General features: G+C 55.9%; 2 protein-coding genes and 1 long non-coding RNA gene across 3 annotated transcripts; 2 read left to right on the top strand and 1 right to left on the bottom strand.

The window, feature by feature from the left end:
- Nucleotides 1-5,068: 5,068 nt before the first annotated feature.
- Nucleotides 5,069-6,906, top strand: LOC122483938 (cytochrome c oxidase subunit 8A, mitochondrial). Its single transcript, XM_043581510.1, has 2 exons — nt 5,069-5,254; nt 6,577-6,906. Exons 1-2 carry the CDS (start codon nt 5,141-5,143, stop codon nt 6,670-6,672), a joined length of 210 nt encoding a protein of 69 aa, XP_043437445.1. The 5' UTR covers nt 5,069-5,140; the 3' UTR covers nt 6,673-6,906.
- A 1,807-nt stretch (nt 6,907-8,713) lies between these two features.
- On the bottom strand, nt 8,714-12,582 carry LOC122483943. Its single transcript, XR_006297504.1, has 2 exons — nt 12,255-12,582; nt 8,714-8,928 (listed from the first exon to the last, which is right to left on the bottom strand). It is a non-coding gene; the product is annotated as an uncharacterized LOC122483943 (long non-coding RNA).
- Nucleotides 12,583-12,682: 100 nt separating this feature from the next.
- On the top strand, nt 12,683-20,856 carry OTUB1 (OTU deubiquitinase, ubiquitin aldehyde binding 1). The gene is made up of 7 exons (XM_043581513.1): nt 12,683-12,806; nt 14,527-14,588; nt 14,862-14,960; nt 18,853-18,971; nt 19,218-19,302; nt 19,422-19,616; nt 19,732-20,856. Exons 1-7 carry the CDS (start codon nt 12,749-12,751, stop codon nt 19,927-19,929), a joined length of 816 nt encoding a protein of 271 aa, XP_043437448.1. The 5' UTR covers nt 12,683-12,748; the 3' UTR covers nt 19,930-20,856.
- Nucleotides 20,857-20,877: the final 21 nt, after the last annotated feature.

Here is a 20,877-nt window from a genome sequence, read left to right on the forward strand (position 1 = left end):
CCTGGGAGGTGGCTGAAACTTTCCAACCAGCTGCCAGACCCCTGGGGTGCTGGGCAGGACAGCTGCATTCCACTGGGGAGAGCAGCACCCCCTTGTCGCTCTACCTCCCCACCCTCCCGCCCCTGCCAAGCTGTGCAGGGGTGGGGGTGGGGGGGCTCTTGAACGTCTGGCGCCTGCTGACAGCTGTGCCCCAGGAAGAACAGATGCCCCTCTGGGACTCTGCCCACACGCGCCCTGGTGACTGCTCTGCCTGGACCAGGGCCAGCTCAGGTTTCCTAATCAGCCTTTTTCTTCTGGTGAGGCCGGCCCCTCCTGCCTCTTTCTCCTACTGGACTTTGTGTGAAAGCCCCCATTTTGCAGATGGGGAAGCAAAACCAGGGAGGCCAAGGTGGGGAAAGAGCCATTCTTTTTTTTTTTTTAATTTTTTTTTTCATGTTTATTTATTTTTGAGAGAGAGACAGAATGCGAGTGGGTTAGGGGCAGAGAGAGAGGGAAGACACAGAATCCGAAGCAGGCTCCAGGTTCCGAGCTGTCAGCACAGAGCCTGACGTGGGGCTCGAACTCACGGGCTGTGAGATCATGACCTGAGCCGAAGTTGGATGCTCAACCGACTGAGCCGCCCAGGCGCCCCAAGGGAAAGAGCCATTCTTTAACCCAGCGAGTCAGTTTTGGATTCTTGAACCCTCCTCCTCTGGACACTGGACCCTTCCCAAGACTGCTAGGGCCTCTGCTGCTACCCCCACCCCAGGGACACAGTACATACAGGCCTGTAGAGAGAGTACAGCTGCCTTCAGTGAGAACCCTGGGGTGGGCTCCTTCCCCCTCTAGCCTTCCCCTCTGCCAGCCCTTGGGTTCAGTGCCCAGCACCCAGTCAACATCCCAGCAGGAGAGTCTAGGCCAGGTGGGGAGAATGGAGACCTCTAGCTCAGGTACTTACCAGCCCTGTGTTAGGTGCTTGCGGAGGTGGTGAACCTCCAGAAGGTGTGTGTGTTGGGGGAGGGGGTAAATCTGAGGGATTTACACCTCCTGGCACTACAGTGCCAAGGTTCAGCCCCTTCCCTAGGCCTCACAAGCTGCACATTTGGACAGAGCAGCGTTAGGCTGGCACCTTTAATAGAGTGCCAGGCCTGGGGTGGGGGATAACCAGGGTTTCTCTAGCCCATGTATGGCCAGTGGGGCTGGGAGGCCAGCTCTGAGATGGGACACCTGGTATCTTCCCAGGCCATATATGACCCTCAGGCCCTTGGGGACCTGGATTGTGAAGCTCGTCTCCGTAGTAGGGACCAGCTCCTCTATCCCTCCCCGAGGCTTGGGATCTATTCTGCGCCATTGAGGGAAGGGGAAGTAGGGGGTGAACAGCTCGGGCCGCAGGATCAGAGCTGGGACCCAGGTTGGGACCTCTAGGCCTCACCCCCCACATAGAGAGAGACTTCCAACAATCTGAGTGCCTATGTGTGTGTCTTTCCAGACTTTTATCTACGCATATCTATTTCTCTAGATACTTCTTTGTTTTACAAAACCAAGATCATATCATGCATGTGTCTTCCTTGCTTTTTTCTTACCCGTTTTGAACTGTTTTAACTGAAGTGTACCAGACCTACAGAAATTTACATAAGTTGTGAATGTACAGCCACTCATGATGGCACGATCACAGAGCAAACACATTTTTGTAACCAGCACCCCCCCCTCCCCCAAGAGCCCCAGCACACCTCTTCCTAATCTGTCCCCAGGATTCTCACTACCTGACATCTGCTCCCAGGGGGCTTGGCCCTTCCTGCTGTTGCCCTTTGTCTGTACTCCTCTATGCCTGGCCTCTTCTACTCGACATTGTTTGTGGGAGCCATCCACACTGTGGGCTGTAGTGTGTTTACTATGCAGTGTTTTGTTGGATAAATGCACCACAGGAGTTTGCTGCTCTGGTTGAAGGACAGTCCCTGGCTTGGGGGCAGGATCCCTGGGGGGCCGGGGCAAAAGCAACGATGTCGGTATTAATGAGGCATTAATCCGAAAGGCAGACCCACCTTGGTGCAAACGTTGCCCTGGGGTTTGTAGACTCAGTTGTAGTACTTAAGCTCCGCCTGCCTCTTTCCTCCTTCCTCTCTCTCTGAGAGAAGCCATCTCACCAGGGTCATGAGGAAAGCCCTGGAACAGAACACAGATGAACCTGCTCTGCCAACCTTCACTCCTTTTCCTCCAGCCAGTGGAGGAAGGAGATGAAGTGAAGGAGATGAACATGTGGTTCCCCAGGGAATAACCCAGGGAACCACAGAAACGCTGGTCCTAAAATCTCTCTGGGCCTCTTGCCTGGCTGAGCTCTAATCTGGGCATTATTATTTTGTTCATAGGACAAAGGCCTGACAAAGCCAGTAGGGTAGCAGGGAGGTCCCTGCCCCTTCTCCCAGTGGCAGACAGCCACTAGTGTCTAATGCCCCTAGGCTGTGACTCTTGGGATGGGAGTGGGAGGGGAAGTTTAGAAGCCACTGTCCTGGGCTGTTTGCCAAGGCCAGGGCAGGGTGAGGGAGAAGGGCCCGGTAGCTGGGCGGGGGGACAGGGGGGTAGTCCCACATGACCAGCCAAGAGGGTCCTTGGCTTCACACAGGATAGAAATCAAACATAAGCCAGAGGTGCCCGGGTGGCTCAGCGGTTTAAGTGTCTGACTTTGGCCTAGGTCATGATCTCGCTGGTCCCAGGTTTGAATCCCGCGTCGGGCTCTGTGCTGACAGCTCAGAGGCTAGAGCCTGCTTTAGATTCTGTATCTCCCTCCCTCTCTCTTTTCGTCCCTCACTCACACTCTGTCTCTTTCTCTCAAAAATAAATAAACATTTAAAAAACAAAAAAAATCAAACACAAGCCAGAAACACTGCGATCCGTTTACTGAATAGTGTAAGTGACAGGTAGAGACTAGCAGACGGAGTGTCTGGGAAACTTGGAAAGGAAAGGAGACTGAGTCTCGGTGTTGATGGGATTAGGGATTTATATTGGAAAGGGGTCTAGGGTGCGTGTTCCTTCGGGAATCCAGGGGAGGGTCTGATGAAAGGCTAGTGTCAGATGAACAATAGATGCTGTTCCATAAATTATTGAAGATAAGAGTACTGATGCCAGTGTCACCCAAGGTTTGTTTGAAGCTAATGTCCTGGAACATGTTTGGGATCTGGCTCCTAAGTGTTATCAGGTGTTTGGACCTAGGACAAAACTCAGAGGATGATTAAGTTGCTTGTCCCTTCAAGTGGGAACATTGCTTCTTTGGCTTATTCAGAAATGGGGTCTAGCAGAAAAACAGCCGAGACAGAGTCATTTATATATCTATATATAATATACATATATTATATAATATATATAAATTCATATTCTATTATATATATTTTATTTATATATATTCTATGTGTGTGTGTGTATATATATATATATATATATATATATATATATAGTAAACTCTACACCCAACGTGGGGCTTGAACTCACAACCATGAAATCAAGAGTCTCTTGCTCCACTGACCGAGCCAGCCAGGAGCCCCCGACAGAGCCACTCTAAAATGGAGTCCCTTGCAAAAAATACAAAAATAAAATAAAATGGAGTTCCTTCAGCTTCCCTACCTCATCTTGCCATCTCACCCTACCCCACCCCCACCCTCTGCCACAGTCTTTGATGCTCCTGGCCACGATGACGTCCAGACTGGAACTTCCGGAAACTCCCTCTGTGGTAGCTTGAGTGAGGGTTAAAAATGTGGGTTTTGGAGCAGATAGACCTGCCCTGGAATCCTGGCTAGGCAGCCTGGTAGCTGCATTACGTTGAGCAGATCTGCTCTCTAGGCTTATTTCCTCATTTGTAAAAAAAAAAAAAAAAGAAAGAATAGCAAATCCTTCATGCCATCGTTGTGAAGATGGAATGAGATTGTTGGAGTTAAGGCCTGGCTCTGTGGCTGGCCCCTCACCCCACTTTCGCTTGAATACTATTCAGTCTCCTGCAGTTCCTAAACGTTTTCTGAGTGATGTGGGCCAGGTTCTTTGGAGACAGTAGTGAACCAGACACATGCTCTGCCCTCAGGTGGCCCCCAATCTAGGGATGGAGACTGACCCTGCGGGTAGTGCTAAACAGGGGCTGCTGGACACAAAGGTGGCACAGGCTTCCTGATGCAGTGCTACCTTGTCGCTTCCTGTCACATCATAGCACTTTTGATAGCTTCTCATTATGTGCTTGTTTATTGTCCGTTTCTCCCCTCTGGAATGTCAGTTCTGTGATAAAGGAGTCCTTGTCCACCTTGTCTGGAACAGTAGGGGCCAGTGACTATTTGTGGAATAAAGTAAACTGTGTCAGCAAGTGGGGGTCTGGAGGTCGGAGTTGGTGTCCTGAAAAAGGAAGGCTAGGTGAGAGTTGAAAAGTGTTCTTCTAAGTAGAACATAGGATGCAAAGAAGCAAAAGGCTTGGGAGTGGGGAGGATCAGAAAGCAAGAAGAAAGGTGTGAAGTAGAGATGAGGCTGGAGTTTGATATCCAGGAATTAGGATTTTGTCTAGTAAGCAGTCGGGAGCCACTGAAAGCTTTTTAAGTGGGTTACACGGATTGGTTAGATTTATGTCTAAAAAAGAAGGGAAGAAGGGAGGGAGCCAAGAAGGAAAGAAGAAAGGAAGGGAGGATGAAAGGCCAGCTGCCACTGCATGGAGACTGAAATTGGAGAGGGCAATAGTAATGAGTCGAGTTCAATTACAAGGTTAGTGTCAGGCGTTCCGGCCAGAAACAATGGAAGCCTGGCGGAGAAGGATTCTGAATAGAGAGATTTTTTTTTTAAAGAGTATGAATGAAGGGAGGAGTCAAGAATGCCGCCTCGTTCCTGGCTTATATGATTGGGTGGCTTTAGGTGTCACTCAAGAAGATAGGCCGCACTGGAGGTGGGGCATAACTGAAAGGAACGCCCCTCCCTGCCCCGCCCATTGGCGGCAGGATGGCGTCGATTGGCTCTTTCGAGGAGCGCGCCCAAAACTGACGGGGGCAGGTGGGAGGTGTGTCCCTGCGTCATTACCGGGAAGCTTCCGGGACGCCCTTTCCCGGCCTCCCCAGAGCCGGAACTTCCGGCCGCCGCCGCCATTTTGACTTCCCGACCTTGGGCTACTGTTGGCCACTGTCTGCAGTCATTCCTTGCGGTCATGTCTGTACTGACCCCGCTGCTGCTGAGGGGCCTGACAGGCCTAACCCGGCGGCTCCCGGTGCAGCGTGCTCAGATCCATTCCAAGCCTCCGCAGGAGCAGCTGGGGACCATGGTGAGGAGTGGGCCGGGAAAGGCACGGGAGGTGCAGCGAGCAAGACTGGGGGTCCCGCGGCGAGTTCGGGGATGCCCGGTGTGGCGTGCTGCCCCTCGGCGGCCCTGAGAGTGCCCTGCACCTCGCGGCCCGCAGGCTAGCAGGGAGCAGCAGTGGTTTGGGGGGTGTCTGGAGGGCGCGAATGAGAGGGACAGTACCCGGGCGACAGTTGGGGCTCATTCAACACCAAATCTCGCTCGATTCAGCATATTTCTGTCGCTTACGTGCGGTGCAGCCTCGAGCCCTTAGTCCTCTCTGAGCCTGTTTACTCATCGGCTCATGGGGGTTGCGTAACGACTGTCAGCGGCGATAATGGTTGTTACCACTGTTAATGATTAGGGAAGGTGGGTCTTTGTAATTTCCAGAAATGTGGGAGTTTAACCCTTAACGACTCTCACCTGTTTGGCGCTTTAATGCATTTGCCTCAGCGGCAGAACTCCGCCTCGGATGCGAGTCTTCAGAATCCAGGCTATTGGGCCCCAGTTAGGAGCAGAGCCTGAAGGGCAGCTGCGATTAAGGAAATAATAGTGGTAATAGTTGCAGCTGGCATCTGCCGAGTGCCCACTGCCTGCCAGACACCGCCCAGACTGCTGCGCTGGTCCCGGTGACCCTGAGAAGAAATGACCATCATCTCGGTTTCGTGGTGGAGGGAACTGAAATTTAGGAGCACCGTATCCACTTGTCAACAGTCAAACCTTCAGGGGCAAAGAAGGAATTTGAACTCAAGTCTGACTCCCAAGTTGTGCTGTGATCTTTACTGCAGTAGGGAATGTGGAGGTCTTTATCCCTAGCCTTAGAGGTTGAATAGCAGTCCTGGAAAGGAGAAGGGAAGAGAGATGTTTTTAAGATTTTATTTTTAAGTAAGCTCTACACCCAGAGTGGGGCCCCAACTCGCAGTCCTGAGATCAAGGGCCGCATGATCTACTGACTGAGCCAGCCTGGCACCCTGAGGAGAGGGGGTTTTAAAGGCAAAGAAGGAGAGGTGCATTTTTAGGGTTATCAGCCTGTGCGTGGTTCCTGGATCCCAATAGATCAAACAGGTTTAACTCTTTGTTCCTGTCCCTTTGCTTTATCATCTCGTGGTGGATTTCTCTATGGATCGTAACACAGGCTGGCCCCACTCCCATATCTGACCCTCCACCTCAAGGCCTAGAGTGGGCCTTGGATCTGCTATGCCCCTCCTCTGAAGCCTGAATCCTGACTCCTTGAAAGGGGCTTTCTGCTGCCAGGTAAGCCTAGGGGAATTCTTACTCTGCGGGTTCCTTCTTTCTTGTGGTCTGTAGGAAGTCGCCATCGGGCTCACCTCCTGCTTCGTGTGTTTCCTCCTGCCGTCGGGCTGGGTCCTGTCACATCTGGAGAGCTACAAGAAGCGGGAGTGAAGGGGGCTGGCCTGTCCCTCACCCTGTGACCTGACCACCCCTGGCCTCTCCCGATCAGGTCTGCTGCATTCCTGGCCAGCCTTCCCTGGATCATGTCCTTCAATTACAGCGACCTCTTCTGCAATCATGACCTCTCGATGTCTCCGCGGTGACACCCTGGGACCACATATGTTAGCGTATAAGGCCCTGCTCGGTAGGGCCCTCCTTGTAACAATAAAGTGTATTTAAACCTTGCTTCAGAAACGCATTGTGTCTTCGGCCCGGGCTCCTGCCTCTGTACTTGAGCTGAGGATGGTGTTGGGTGGGGGTGTGGCGAAGACGGCCTGGCCAGCCGCATGTCCCTGCTGGCTGACTGTCCTGTGGTAGGTTATGCATGCCCTGCTGTTCTTGCCGCCTGGAGGTGGAGGGAGCTTCCCCTGCGTGCTTTCCTGTGTTTCAGCGTTTTCTGGCTTCCTGGGAAAACAAATCCTGTCGTCCTTGGGCGACCTTTCCTTGCTCCTCCCGTCTGGCTCCCCGGTCGTGCCAAGCTCAGGGCCGCGCCGTGCGTGGGTGTCCGTGTTCTGTCTTTCTCGCTGGGTCCAGCCCTGCAGCCGGAAGCCCTCACTGTGGGTGCAGCCTTCCCCTCGCTCCTCGGCTGTGGGCTCCCACTGTTTCTCAGGAGCTTCTTGGTTCTTCCCAGTCGGAAGGTGGGCGCTTTATCTCTTTCATGTCAGCCCCAGGGCCCCTTTTAGTCTTCTGTCCGGAAATGCCTATGGACTGGCCGCCTTCCTCAGTGCTGCCACGATCAGTGCTGCCTGCCTGTTTCCCTGTCTCCTGCCTTTCTTGGCCTGGAGAATTTGCTGCTCCTCCAATCCCAGGGCCCTTCCTCAGGGATGCTTCCTGCGGGGGCGGGGGAGGGGTGCTGGGGGGGTACCTTCGCAGGTGGGATGATGCATTAAAGTGCTCCACACTGGATAACGTGGTAGGTCCATTTCCTGCCCGTGACTCCTTCCCTGAGGGGTACGGACTTGGCTGTCTGCCTCCTGCCAGGCTTTCCTGCCACACAAACCAGCCTTTATGTCTGGGCCTCAAGGGATGGGGCCGAGAGTGCCGGGAGGTTGTGCAGATTGGGCTGTTGGCCAGGGGAGCGGGAGAGCCCATGTAGGATCCGAAGGGCCAGGCTGGGTCGGCCGAGCAAGGGGCACCCACCAGTCACCTGCTGGTACCTCGAGAGCCCTTGTCTCTGGCAGGGAGGGACCTCTTGGCTGCATCCTCCCAAACAACAGGGTCATTCCTGTCTTGCGCCTCACTCTGAGAGGCTTTGCTGTTCACACTTCCCGAGCAGAGGGCTCTGAGCTACTTGGCTCTTGGTTGGCTCCGGGTTCCGGTGGGCACAGATCAGGCCTTGGAGCTGCCGTGAAGCAAGAACATGACCCCAGAAGAGAATGGTCTGGAGTTTCTAAGATGACACCACTGCCCTGACAAGAGTTTTTATTGGGTGTCCCCCATTTTTGGGCCCCTGGAGCCTAGAGGGCCACAGTGGTCCCCTTGTCCCAGAAGGACAACTCCAGCCCAAAGCTGTGCATCTCCAGCCACTGCTCAAGTTGTTGGGAAACCAGTGGTTATGGGCAAGTCCTTTAGGGCCCCCGAGTCTGAGAAGGCCCTTAGCAAGCCCATCAGCAACTCTGGCTCTTGCTCTCCCCCAGCTTGCTCGGTCCCACGGCATACGTGGGGGTGGATGAGAGAGTGGAGGGTGCAATCGTGCTTGAACCCCATCCTCCCCTTGGTCCCCAGTGCGGCCACTAGGTCTGAAATCTGGTCACCATTCAGTGTCCCTCTCCCATTCTTAACCAGACTGGGGCTCTGGGTCCATTCCCTCCAGAGACACAAGGCTTCTTGTACTTCCACATAGTACTTTATGAGTCCCCTGCTGTGGGTCCTGTTGGATCCGGAGTCTGGAGGAGTAGGTGTGTTTGGCCCCCGGGAGTGCACCCTGGGTCGGGAGCGGCTGCAGTCCCGGTAGATGCTATAATGTCAAGAAAAGTACTGAGAGTCGGGAGGCCTGGGTTTGAGACCTGGCTTGGTCATTTATTACGTGACCTTGGTCAAGTCAGTTAGCCTCTCAGTCTCAGTTTTCATGATTGGAAAATGATGGTGACGTGGAAGGCAGGAAAACGTCCCCTCAAAGAGGCCCATGCCCTCGTGCCTGGACTTTGCAGGTGTGATGGAAGTGACGCATGTTGAGATGGGAGATTGCCCGCTGTAATCACAGGTGTCCTTAGGGTGGACAGGAAAAGCAGGTGATGAGTGTCTCAGAGACGCCACCTGAGAAGGACTTCCCCCACTGTTGCTGGCTTTGAAGATAGTGGGTCATGAATTAAGGAATGCCATGGCCTCTGGAAGCTGAGGACAGCCCCCGGTTTATAGCCAGCAAGAACACGAGGACCTTAATCCTACAGCTGCAAGGAGCCGAATCACCAACAACCGGCATGAATCGCAGCAGATTCTCAGAGCTTCCAGAAGGGAACACAGCTTGCAGATACCTTGCTTTTAGTCTGGTGAAACCCATACCAGACTTCTGACTCTAGAACTGTCAAACTCTACATCTGCGTTGTTTTAAGCCACTAGATTGGTGATTTGTTACGCCAGCAACAAGGAGACTAATGCATTGTCCTCCCTGTGCCGTGAGGCTCACATGGGAGGGGCTGGCTCCAGCGGATCGGATCCTCAACAGACAGAAGTGAATTGGAATGTGAACCATTTACAGGAGGACAGTGCCCAAATGAGGAGGGTGGGGATTGTGGGTCTGGTGTGTGTGTGTGTGGGGCTCTCCGTTGGCCATCACCACCCCCTCTAATTGCTTTGTGCTCTAGGTGGCCTGGACCCTGCAGGCAAGTATCAACTGAGCTAGCAGCTTCCAACGTGTAACCCCTGCTCGGCTTCACCAGTCTGCCCTCTGCACCATCAAAGCCTCTCTAGACCATGATCGTGGAGTGGACTGTCTGTAGACCATCATGGGTTCCTGTGGCAACAGCTCTAGAGGTTCTCTTGGGGCCGGCACGCCCCAGCTCCTCCCATCTGGGCAGATGCCGGACTCCCAAGCCCGCCTTGGGAGGGATTACCGACCCCTCATCTGTGGTCCACCTTGAAGCCTTTCTCCTGGCCATGGCCTCCCTGGGGGACTGTGGCTGTCCTAGGACCTGTGCTGGGTCATTGTACGTGGCCTCCCCCACCGCCCCCAGAGGGGAGAGTGGGTTGTGGGCCTGGGAGCCATGGGGCCCCCTACAGCCTCCATGCTGTTCCGTAAACTCTCCCTCTGGGGCTGAGCTTTCAGTCTGGGTCCTGGTATGGAGTCTCTTCTCCCTCCACCTGACAGATTCCTTCACACATGGACATGGGGTGTGCCGGCAGGACTAGGAGGAGGCGTCTGCCCTGTCAGTACAATGGAAAATAAAGTCCTCTGCCGTTTGTCACCTTTGTGACTGTATTTAACAGCAGTCCGAACCCAAGTGCGAACATGACGTGTCTCGATCCAAGACCCGGCAGTCAGGGCCAGCAGCACTGGACCATTTCCGGATTTGGTAAATTGGGAGATGGAGATAAACGCCTGGAGCTATGCTGGTGACTTCCTGGCAAACATGTAATTGGACTTCAGATGCTTAGGATAGAGAATCAGAGCCCATTTTAAAACGGTAAGAGTAATAGAAGAGACGGAGTGAGGGTAAGAAAACAGTTATTAACTGCCAAATAAATCAGCATGGAGACGACTGGGCAAAAGTTGACCACCCTGGGCTAGGTTAAGAGCCAAAGCCTCCGTCTGGCTGTTTCCTTCCAATTTTTTTTTTTTTTTAAGATTTTATTTTTAAGTAATCTCTACACAAAACGTGGGGCTCAAACCCACAACCCCAGCCAGGATCAAGAGTCTCACATTCCACCGAATGAGCCACCCAGGCGCCCCTGTACATCGGTTTTTCAAGCCCACATCCCCCAGGAGGGAGGTATTTACTTGGTGTTAGCAGCCTGGCTGGGGTCCAGCACAGGCTCACCACTGGGATTCCTTCTCACTCTTCAGAGGAGAGTGAGAGGAGAGGAGAGAATTTACCAAATCCGTGTTCCCTGTCCTGACCATTAGTCCGGAACCCAGCTCCCCGTGTCCCTTTATGCCTCATCGACTCCCTGGTCAAAATAAGAGGGCATAGAGTTGAAGTTGTCTTATGGCAGTTTTCAAGATTTTGAAAAGCCAAATAGAAATCATGTCATCAACGGTCTTAGCTCTCCATTTAAGAATACTGCTTCTAACTGAAGATCTGACTGCCAGTGAAGAGATTTCAGTGTTAACACTGAGAAAAGGAATGAACATTTTGGCAAGCGTGGGTCCAAACAGGGTGGACCCTTTGCTTTCCTGAGCTTAGAAGCAACGCCAAGGCTCAATGATCCAATAAATAATTTGCAGTGTTGCTGGAATACAAATTTGGCATTTGCAGTGATGCGGTGACAAGGCCACCGTGGGCTGTGTGGTGAGCCCAGGCACCAAGGGCACTTACCCCAGGACAGGAGGTAGCTCATGAAACGAAGAAGGCCCTCGACAGTGAAACGTTGGCAAACTGAGCCACACGCTGTAACTTCTCTCAACAACAGCATCTTTAACATCCAAAGCCTTGCCGCTTAATTTTTTTTTTTTTTTTTCAACGTTTATTTATTTTTTTGGGACAGAGAGAGACAGAGCATGAACGGGGGAGGGGCAGAGAGAGAGGGAGTCACAGAATCGGAAACAGGCTCCAGGCTCTGAGCCATCAGCCCAGAGCCCGACGCGGGGCTCGAACTCACGGACCGCGAGATCGTGACCTGGCTGAAGTCGGACGCTTAACCGACTGCGCCACCCAGGCGCCCCAACCGCTTAATTTTTTTTTAAGTAATTCTCTATCCCAAAACGGGGTGCACACTCACCACCCCAAAATCAAGAGTCATGCGCTCTACGGATGGAACCAGCCTGGCACCCCAGCCTTGCCACTTTTTAAGCTTTTTATTTTTGGATAATTCACAGGCAATTTTAATAGGCTACACAGATCCCATGTACCTTTTACATTGATAAATCTTGCAAAATGATAGTACAGCATAAACCAGGGGTTCACAGTCAAGATATAGGACATTTCAGGGGTGCCTGGCTGGCTCAGTCCGTGGAGCAAACGACTCTTTAATCTCGGGGTTGTGAATTTCAGCCCCACGTTGTAGAGAGATTACTTACAAATAAAATCTTAAGGGGTGCCTCCTGGGTGGTTCAGTTGGTTACGCATCTGGCCCTCTGTTTCCGCTCAGGTCATGATCTCACGGTTGGTGGGATCAAGTCCCGCAACAGACTCTGGGCTGACAGCAGAGCCTGCTTGGGATTCTCTCTCTTCCTCTCTGTCCCTCCCCTGCTTGCGCGAGCTCTCTCCCAAAATAAATAAACTTAAAAAAAAGAACATCTCCATTTCCGCAAGGATCTCACATCCAATTCCCTCCACTCCCCCTCCCTCAGCCCCTGGCAACTACTAATCTGTTTTCCATTTTTATCAACTTAAAAAAAAAAAAAAAGACTGCTTTTCTCATAACCAGAAAGGCACAGAGTCTAAAGTTAGGTCCCAAGACTTTGGCCTTGACCCAAAGGGACATGTACTCCCTGCCGGAACGGGACACCAAAGTCAGAAGCGAGGCTCAGTGGAACCGAACGGTGATGTGCTGGGGCTCGGATGTTAGCACGATTGCGTCTCCTCGGCCAGGTTCTCCTCACTGCAATCGCTGCCAAGAATTCTGGAGTGATTTTAACTTCATCTTCCCACTGATCTCAGTAACACAGTCCGCTCTTCAAACTCCAGTGGAAAGAAATCCGAATTGGCTCCGGGAAGCCTCTTACCACCGGAACTTTGGGAATAGGGAAGATGGTGGGGGGGTGGGCGGGGCGGCCGCCACACCTGACGGCGAGCCTCACAGGTGACTCCGCCGGAGGGGATCCCGTCGCTAGGGGCGTTGCCAAGGAGGGGCCACGAGGAGGGGCTCTCTTCCGGGAGGAGGGCAACTGCTAACCCGGAAGCGGTCGGCAGTGCGGCGCTGTTTAAAGATGGCGGCGGAGGAACCTCAGCAGCAGAAGCAGGAGCCGCTGGGCAGCGACTCCGAAGGTACTGAGCAAGGGAAGGCCGTCCGGCCCGGGCTAGCACGGGCGATGCCGGGTCGCCGGTTCCCGCAGAGGCTGGGGGCGGGGCCGCCGGAGGCCGGGGGCGAAACGCACGGACTGCCCCTTCTTCCGCCGCCGCCACCTCCCCTCCCCCTCACAATGGAAGGAGCCGCCGCCGCGACCCCCGGGCAGCCGGGCGAGCTGGCCGGCGAGCGAGCGAGCGGGGCGGGCCCAGGCCCGCGGCTCTTTCCCATCGCGCGCACCCGGGGCGGGGCCTGGGCCGTCCCGCCCCGCCCCCAGCCCCTCCACGCCGGCCGCGGGGCTCCCGGGTCCCCATCCCTCCTGTCCCAGTCCCTGCAGTCAGGCCGGGGCCTAGGCCGGAGCCTGCCCCCCGCCCCCCCGCCGCCTTTTCCAGAGCAGTCTGCGCCCGGGAGGGCGTCGAGTTACGCCGGGCCGCGGAGCACAAAGGACTGGGCGGGCCGCTCGGGATGCTGCGGGCGGTCAGGGGTTGTGAGCGGCCGCGGTGTGTGCCCCCGAGGCCTGCAGCCTTCGTTTCTGGTAGAGCCCCCTCTTCTGGCCTTGCAGCCCCTTTCCGCCTGCCTAGGCAGTGTTTTCCTACACCTCTGGAGTTGGACCTTTCAAAACCGGTGCCACCCTCTTTCCACCCATGGTTAGGCCCTGGGGACTGAGTGGGTCACTTGGGGGTGGGTGGGACAGCCCTGTCCCGATGTAGGGGATTAGTCCGGGCCCAGCTGAGGATCAGGGATGCTCTGGCTCAAAAGGATTGGCCTGAGAAGTCATTCAGCACACACACCTCCTTCTAACCAGACACTTGAGAGACTGAATGCTGGGGGACGCAGGCCCCCAGAAGAGACTTGTTCAGGATCACATAAGTTAAGAAACAGCCAGGACCAGAATTCGGGTCTCCTGGCTCCTGGCCAGTGGCTGAGGAGGGTGGGGTCCACAAGTGGATCTGCCAATTCACTGGTGAACACTTAACAGTTTGCCTCCAAGGTCCCACCTCCCTCTCTTAACATTTCAATAGAGGGGAGAAAGGTAGTGGTATTAGCCCCCTTTTATAGTTGAGGAAAGGCCTCTACAGGAAGGTAGCCGAGGAGAGGTATGATGATCAAGAGCTCAGACTTCAGAATTAGACATACCTGGGTTTGAGCCCAGGTCTTCGCTAGTTGTGACCTTGGGCAGATCATTTCACCTGTCTGCATTATTATTATTATTATTTTTTTATCTGTAAGACGGGCATTAAGAATACCCAGCACAGCAGAAGGAGGAAGGGTGTGACTGAGTAAAATGCAGGCTTATGGGAAGCTCTCATCCAGCCCAGAACCCTGCCTCCATCTCACTTCCCCCAAGAGACCCTGCCTGGCCCCAGAGCATTCTCAGGCGGCTGGGAATCGACGTTAGAAGGCGGGGGGGGGGGGGGGGGGGGGGGGGGGGGGGGAAGGGAGTGTCAGAGCTGGATGAACACACCTTGGAGTGGAGCACACCTCAGCCCCCTCCTTTTTGAAGATGAGAACAGTAGGGGCTGGGAGGGGAAAGGACTTTGCCAAGATCACACAGTTTGTAGAGCAGGGTGTAAGTGAGACGCACATTTCCAGATTCCATGCCTGCTCTCCCTGGGCCGCTCTGGTCATTGGCCCAGCTGCCTGGAGTGGCTGGAGATAGCTGGGGCCCACTGTAATCCTTGGCTTTCTTCCTTCTTCCAGGTGTTAACTGTCTTGCTTATGATGAAGCCATCATGGCTCAGCAGGACCGAATTCAGCAAGAGGTGAGGGGCTGTGGCCAGTGGCCCTGTTGTGGGGCAGCATAGGCTGGGCCTGAGGCCTATTGTTTATCTCTGCTTTGGAAGCCTCCTCCTCTCCAAGCTGTGCTGGGTACTGGATGTCTTTACTGGGGGGTGAGGGGGGGCCGGGGCAGGGGCGAGAGGACACTGTGCCACCGGGTAATTGCGCCAGCACCCCTCATTTAGGTGTTCTGGCTGTTAGGTGTGGGTCACTCCATCCACCTGCCAGAGCATGATGGATTTCCTCCCCCCCTGCAGATTGCAGTGCAGAACCCTCTGGTCTCGGAGCGTCTGGAGCTTTCGGTCTTGTACAAGGAGTATGCTGAGGATGACAACATCTATCAACAGAAGATCAAGGTGGGAGCCTGGCTGAGGGGCCAGGAAAAGCCCTGGGGGCCTGCTTCAAACCTGCTCCTTGCCGGCCTGGCCTCAGAGAGGGTAGCGTGTTGGGGGAGGGGAGCTGTCTGGCTGCTGGTTCTCGAGTGTGCAGACTCTGGAATCATAAGACCTTGATTCATATCCTGACTCTGCCATACAGCAGCTGTATCCTCGGCAGGTCCTTTAGCGTCTCTGAGCCGTGGGGTCCTTTTCTGTGAAGTCAGAATGGTTGTGAGACTGGGGAGATGATGCCTGTGGGGGCTGGTGCAGACTGAGTAGGGGCTGAGGTCTCCTGCAGCTCCCTGTGGGGCTGAGGGGCAGGGTTAGCTGGGAGAGGCGGGGTTATGGCAGGGGTGGGTCCTGCAGCCCCTGGGACCTTTGTGGAGAGGTAGGTGGCGGCAGTGGGGGAAGTATGGGCCCGAGCTAGACCCAGCCGCGTCACTTACAGCCCGAGGTAAGACCCTTAACCGCTTGCTCTCTCTGTGAGTCAGGACAGTGGGTATGCGTAAATGAGTGTCCAGTAGGCAGAGCCTGAGGGCTTAGTAAAGCCTTCCTTGCCTCCCATGATCAGAGACGCTTAGAACCTTCCATCTGAAAGGAGGGGCCTTGGGTTATCCATATCAGTGGCCAGGGTAGGTGGTAAACCCCGGACATAACAGTTCTGCATCAGCCCAGCCCATGGCAGGCAGCGGAAGCCCCTGGGGCAAATAGGAGTGTCCATGCCTGTCACTCCGTTGTTTCTGGATCTGTTTTTTCCAAAACAAGCTGGAAATAATGCTTTTGATGTAAATCTCCTGACTTCTAAGAGTAGGCAGCCAATTCAAATTTAAAATGTGTGGGCCAAACAGCACCCCTGCAGGCCAGATCCAGCCGTGTGTGGCCTGTGGTCTACTCTGACTCCTTGCTCAGAGTGTTTGTGATGTACCTATGAGGACTCTGGAGGGATGAAGGCACTGGTTTTGGGGCCTGACAGACCTGGGTTCAAGTTCTGGCTTCATTTCTGGCTGTGTGGTCTTGGGCAATGCACGGAATTTCTTGGAGCCTCTGTTATTGTTCCTATTGAGTCATTCAGCAAACATTCGAGTGTCCGCTGCGTGCTGTCTTTGCAGGATCTCTGCCTTAGTGCCCCTGTGCTGTGCGTGAGCCCGCCTCCCCCCCGGGGAGGATCCTAAGCCTAGACAGCAGAGCCCCAGCAGACTTGGGTGACTTGGCTGCTTTTTGGATTGGGCCCCCATGAGGATTTAGGATAGTGGACATTGGCCCTCAGTGGAGGGCCTGGCACAGGGCAGGTGCTCAGAATGATTCTAGTAGCTTTTCCAATAGCTGCCATGATTTGGCCTCTGTGTGCATCGTGTGCTGTGATTTACCGTCTCTGAGCGCATGCTGTGGGCCCGGCACTGTTTTAGGTACCGGCGGTAGAGTAATGACTGCACCCCACAAGTTCCTGCGCTCGTGAAGCTTACGTGTCCTTGTGGGAAGACACAGTAAGGCAGAGGTAACTCGGGTGTGTGCGTCAGAGGCCATCAGTGCTCTGGAGAAAGGTAAAGCAGGAAGAGGAGAAGAGGGAGTTGGAGGGCAGGTGGTGCAGGCCTTGCTGAGAAGGGGGTGTTGGAGTGACAGACTGGAAGCGGCCGGGGAACAGCCTTTGGGCTCCTGGGCGGAGTGGGGCAGGCTGGGGCAGGGGGCAGTGTGGCTGGAGCAGAGCTGGGGAGCAGGTGGGGGCTGGGAGGCCGGGGCGTGTGGCCAGGGAGAGGAGGAGTACTAGCAGGTTTCTCTGGTTACTCCGGCTCCGGCTGCTGGAGCCGGAGACCTGGGAGGAGGCTCTTGCAATAAAGGCGCCAGGAGGAGGGGAGTGCCCGAGGGAAGCAGTGAGAAGCCCAGGAGACTCAGCAGATTGAGGAGCAAACCTTTGGATCTGCGTTGGATTGGACTGGGGGGAGCGGTGTGGTCAGTGGTCAGGACACGCCCTCGGGCTGAACGAGGAGACGAGGCGGTTTGATTTTGGAGTCAAATGGGAGTTGAGGACAGAGACGGGGCAAGTGAAGAGTTCCATTTGGGGCACCTGACTGGCTCAGTGGGTAAAGCACTTGACTCTTGATCTGGAGGTTGTAAGTTCAAGCCCCACACTGGGTGTAGAGATTACTTAAAAACAAACATTTTAAAACCAGTCAGTCACTCCCAAGACCAGTAGTGGCAAGAGACCGTGAGTATAGTTCACGAGCGGAAGCGGTCCCGGGCCCGAGTGGGGTTGTGCCGTTCCCGTGGCAGGCACCGTGTACAGGTGTGTGGTGTGCCCCTCTTGTGGCACGTGGTGTCTTGAGGAAGGGTGCCGTGTGGTCTGGTGGCGGCCCTGACCTTCACAGGGTGAGGGGAGGAGGAGGACAGGGCGAGGCTGGGGCATACGAGCCGAGTGAAGTGTGGAGGAGGGGCCCCGGAGGTGGTGTCGCGGGGTGGAGGGTGTCCCACGGTGGGTGACGTCCTCCCCCCCCCCCCTTGTGGTGAATGCTGCTGAGGGGCCAGTCTGGGGAGGAGTGGGCTTGGCCCTCGGACTTAGGAAAGGCACGTGTGACCTTGACTAAAGGCTGCTTGGGTAGAGTTAGTAGCAGAAAGGTGGACACGGTGAGCGCAGACAACTTCCGGAGCAGCTTCGCTCTAAAGGAGAACGGAGAGGTTGGGTGGGAGCCGGGAAGGAGTTCATGTGAAGCAGAGGAGTTTTGTTCTTCAGGCAAGAATTAGCCTTGTGGTGTTTGTATGCCGCTGAGTCTGACCAGGAGGGAGAGGAAAACTGATGGATGCAGGAGGAGGGGGAGGCTTCCTGGAATGCTGGCCTAGAGCCCAAGGGCTCTGATGCGGCCCAGAGGGGCGGCCTTGTAGCAGCCCCAGACCCTCCGGGGAATCGGGAGAGAAGGCCGCGGGCGGGTGTGTTGGTTGGTGCTAAGGGCTTCTGGGTGAAAGTCCTCAGAAAGGAAGCAAGGTCATTGGAAAGGTGGGCAGGGGGTAGTGGGTGGAGGAGAACGGAGAAGGCCTGAACTAGGCCGGGGCCTGCTTGCTGGCAGTGCCGATGGGCCACCCATGTGGGGAGGTTTGGCAGACAGGAAATCCCACCACGTTTGGGGAGGAAACCGGAGATGGAACAGGGCAGGGTAGCGTTTAGAAGGAGACCAGGCCTTGGGGCGCCCCAGTGGCTCAGTCGGTTAAGCATCCATCTTCGGCTCAGGTCGAAGCATCCATCTTCGGCTCGGTTCATGAGTTTGAGCCCCACATGGGGCTCTGTGCTGACAGCTCAGAGCCTGGAGCCTGCTTCAGATTCTGTGTCTCCCTTTCTCTCTGCTCCTCCCCGACTCACACTCTGTCTCTGTCTTTCTCCCTCAAAAATAAACATTAAAAAAAGGGAGACGAGGGCTGCTGGTTCCCGCGGGACTGCTTGGTGTGGAGCCCAGCGCTGCACCCCCGTCCTAATTTGTTGGCCCTGGACTCTTGGCGTGGCTTGAAAGACTGTCCTCTGAAAAGCTGTGTTGGACGAGGACTGATTGATACGCCCGTTTTTCTGCACAAACAGCCCTGCGAGCCCAGCCGTGTGGCATACCTGGTGGCTGGGGACAACTTTGGTGACCCGTGCAGCCAGTGTGCCCATAAGGGCACAGTTTCCCGAGGCCTTGGGGGTTCCAGTCAGCGGGTCTCTAGGTGACTGGCAAAGCTGGGTCAGCAGCCAAGGATGGCCGGTGGTTCCTTGGAGCTTAGTCGTCCCCGCTGTGGGGCGACCTTTGTTGGGGGCGGCCGGGGGCGGGGGGGCGGTTCTCTGGTCCACTCTGGTTCTGGCCTGATGTTGATGGGCATGGGGTGGCGGGGGGTGGCGGCTGCCTCTTTCCAGGACCTCCACAAAAAGTACTCGTACATCCGCAAGACCAGGCCCGATGGAAACTGCTTCTACCGAGCTTTTGGATTCTCCCACTTGGAGGCGCTGCTGGATGACAGCAAGGAGTTGCAACGGTAAGGATGCTGGCCACTCGGGCGCCGCAGGAGGTGGGCGATGGCTCCAGGAAGGGCCCCCGGGGCTCCCTCCCGCTCTCAGTGACCGGGAGGTGCCCAGACAGTGGCTGGGCTCTTGCTTTGGTCTTCTGAGCTGGAGGTGGGGGTGGGGGTGGGGGGCAGCGCTGGCCGGCTCCCCCAGTTCTGCGCCGGCCTCTCTGCTGGCCGAGGAGCCCACGCTGGCCTCCCTCTCCCTCCCACCCATAGGTTTAAGGCCGTGTCTGCCAAGAGCAAAGAAGACCTGGTGTCCCAGGGCTTCACCGAGTTCACAATTGAGGATTTCCACAACACGGTGAGCCCAGCCGCCCCCGTCGCCCTCTCGGCCGGGGTGGAGGTCGGGTGGCCTGGTCGTGGCGGGGTTGACCCATCTCCTCCTCCTTCGTTGTGCCCTCTGTGCCCTGTGGGTGGCAGTTCATGGACCTGATCGAGCAGGTGGAGAAGCAGACCTCCGTAGCCGACCTGCTGGCCTCCTTCAATGACCAGAGTACCTCGGACTACCTGGTGGTGTACCTGCGGCTGCTCACGTCAGGCTACCTGCAGCGCGAGAGCAAGTTCTTCGAGCACTTCATCGAGGGTGGGCGGACCGTCAAGGAGTTCTGCCAGCAGGTGCCGTCCCTCCCCTTTCTCTCTTATCTCAGGGTGGGGGCACCAGGGCCGGGGGTGGGCGTGTATGCAAGGGCGACGTGCTGAGAGCCGGGCCGGCCCCCTCCCTGTGCCGCAGGAGGTGGAGCCCATGTGCAAAGAGAGTGACCACATTCACATCATCGCGCTGGCCCAGGCCCTCAGCGTCTCCATCCAGGTGGAATACATGGACCGCGGCGAGGGCGGCACCACCAACCCGCACATCTTTCCCGAGGGCTCCGAGCCCAAGGTCTACCTTCTCTATCGGCCTGGACACTACGACATCCTCTACAAATAGGGCTGGCCCTGGCCTGCCACTGCCCTGCCTGCCCTCCCCTCTGCCAGGCGCTAGACATGTACAGAGGTTTTTTGTGGTTGTAAATGGTCATACTTCACTCCCCTCCTCCCCCCGTCACACGACCTTCCACATTTTATTAAAGGGGATGCTGGTGGTGAGTCGCGTGTGTGCGTGTCCCTGCTCTGCTGCTGCCCGCCTGGCTGCTATGTGTCTGGCTGCCCCTCCTCCCCCCCCCCGCCAGGTGGGTTCTTCTCGACCTTCCACCTGTCCGTGTCCAAGCCTCCCCACCAGGAGCAGTTTTGAGGGGGCTAGGCCTCTGGGGGACCCCTCCTGGTTACTGGGGTTCCGCTTCCTTCCCTTCCGGCACCCACCCCCCTTCCCTCCTTAGCTGGCCCGGGGGCTTCCATGAGAATCTTGGAAGTTCCCTGGGGACTTGCCCAGGGACCGAGGATCACCCAGGCTTCGAGCTGCTCCCTCGTAGGCCCTGACCTGACTGCACCTCTCTGTGCCGGTCAGGGCCCCAGACCTGAGCTGCCTGCCCTCCCATCAGGGGTCTGCATGGTCCAGTCCTGGGTGGAGAGGGCTGACGTGATGGGGCCTGGCTCAGGGCAGGTGGAGGAGCTGGGGCACCCCAGTGTACCCCCAGGTGGTGCCAACCTGGTGGGGGAAGGGTAGCCTTCAAGTCTGCGTGTGGTCCACGGTCCCGAGGTCTAGGCAGGGCTTGCCAGGCCACCGTTCCTCCCCCGCCCCTCCCCCTGCCTGTGCCTGCTTTGCACCCCCTCTGCTTGGGCCACGGTGTCTCTGCATTGCCTTCCTTTCTGCCTTCACCTCTCTTCTTCCCTCACCCCAGCACACGTGGGGTCTTGGCCCCCAGGCTGTGAGCTCCTTGGGGGCAGGCCCTCAATAAATGTGAAGTGCTGCTGCCCACCTCTGCGGTCCGGCCCGTGC

The sequence above is a fragment of the Prionailurus bengalensis genome, chromosome D1 (genome assembly GCF_016509475.1).
Source record: "Prionailurus bengalensis isolate Pbe53 chromosome D1, Fcat_Pben_1.1_paternal_pri, whole genome shotgun sequence".
Lineage (NCBI taxonomy): Eukaryota > Metazoa > Chordata > Mammalia > Carnivora > Felidae > Prionailurus > Prionailurus bengalensis.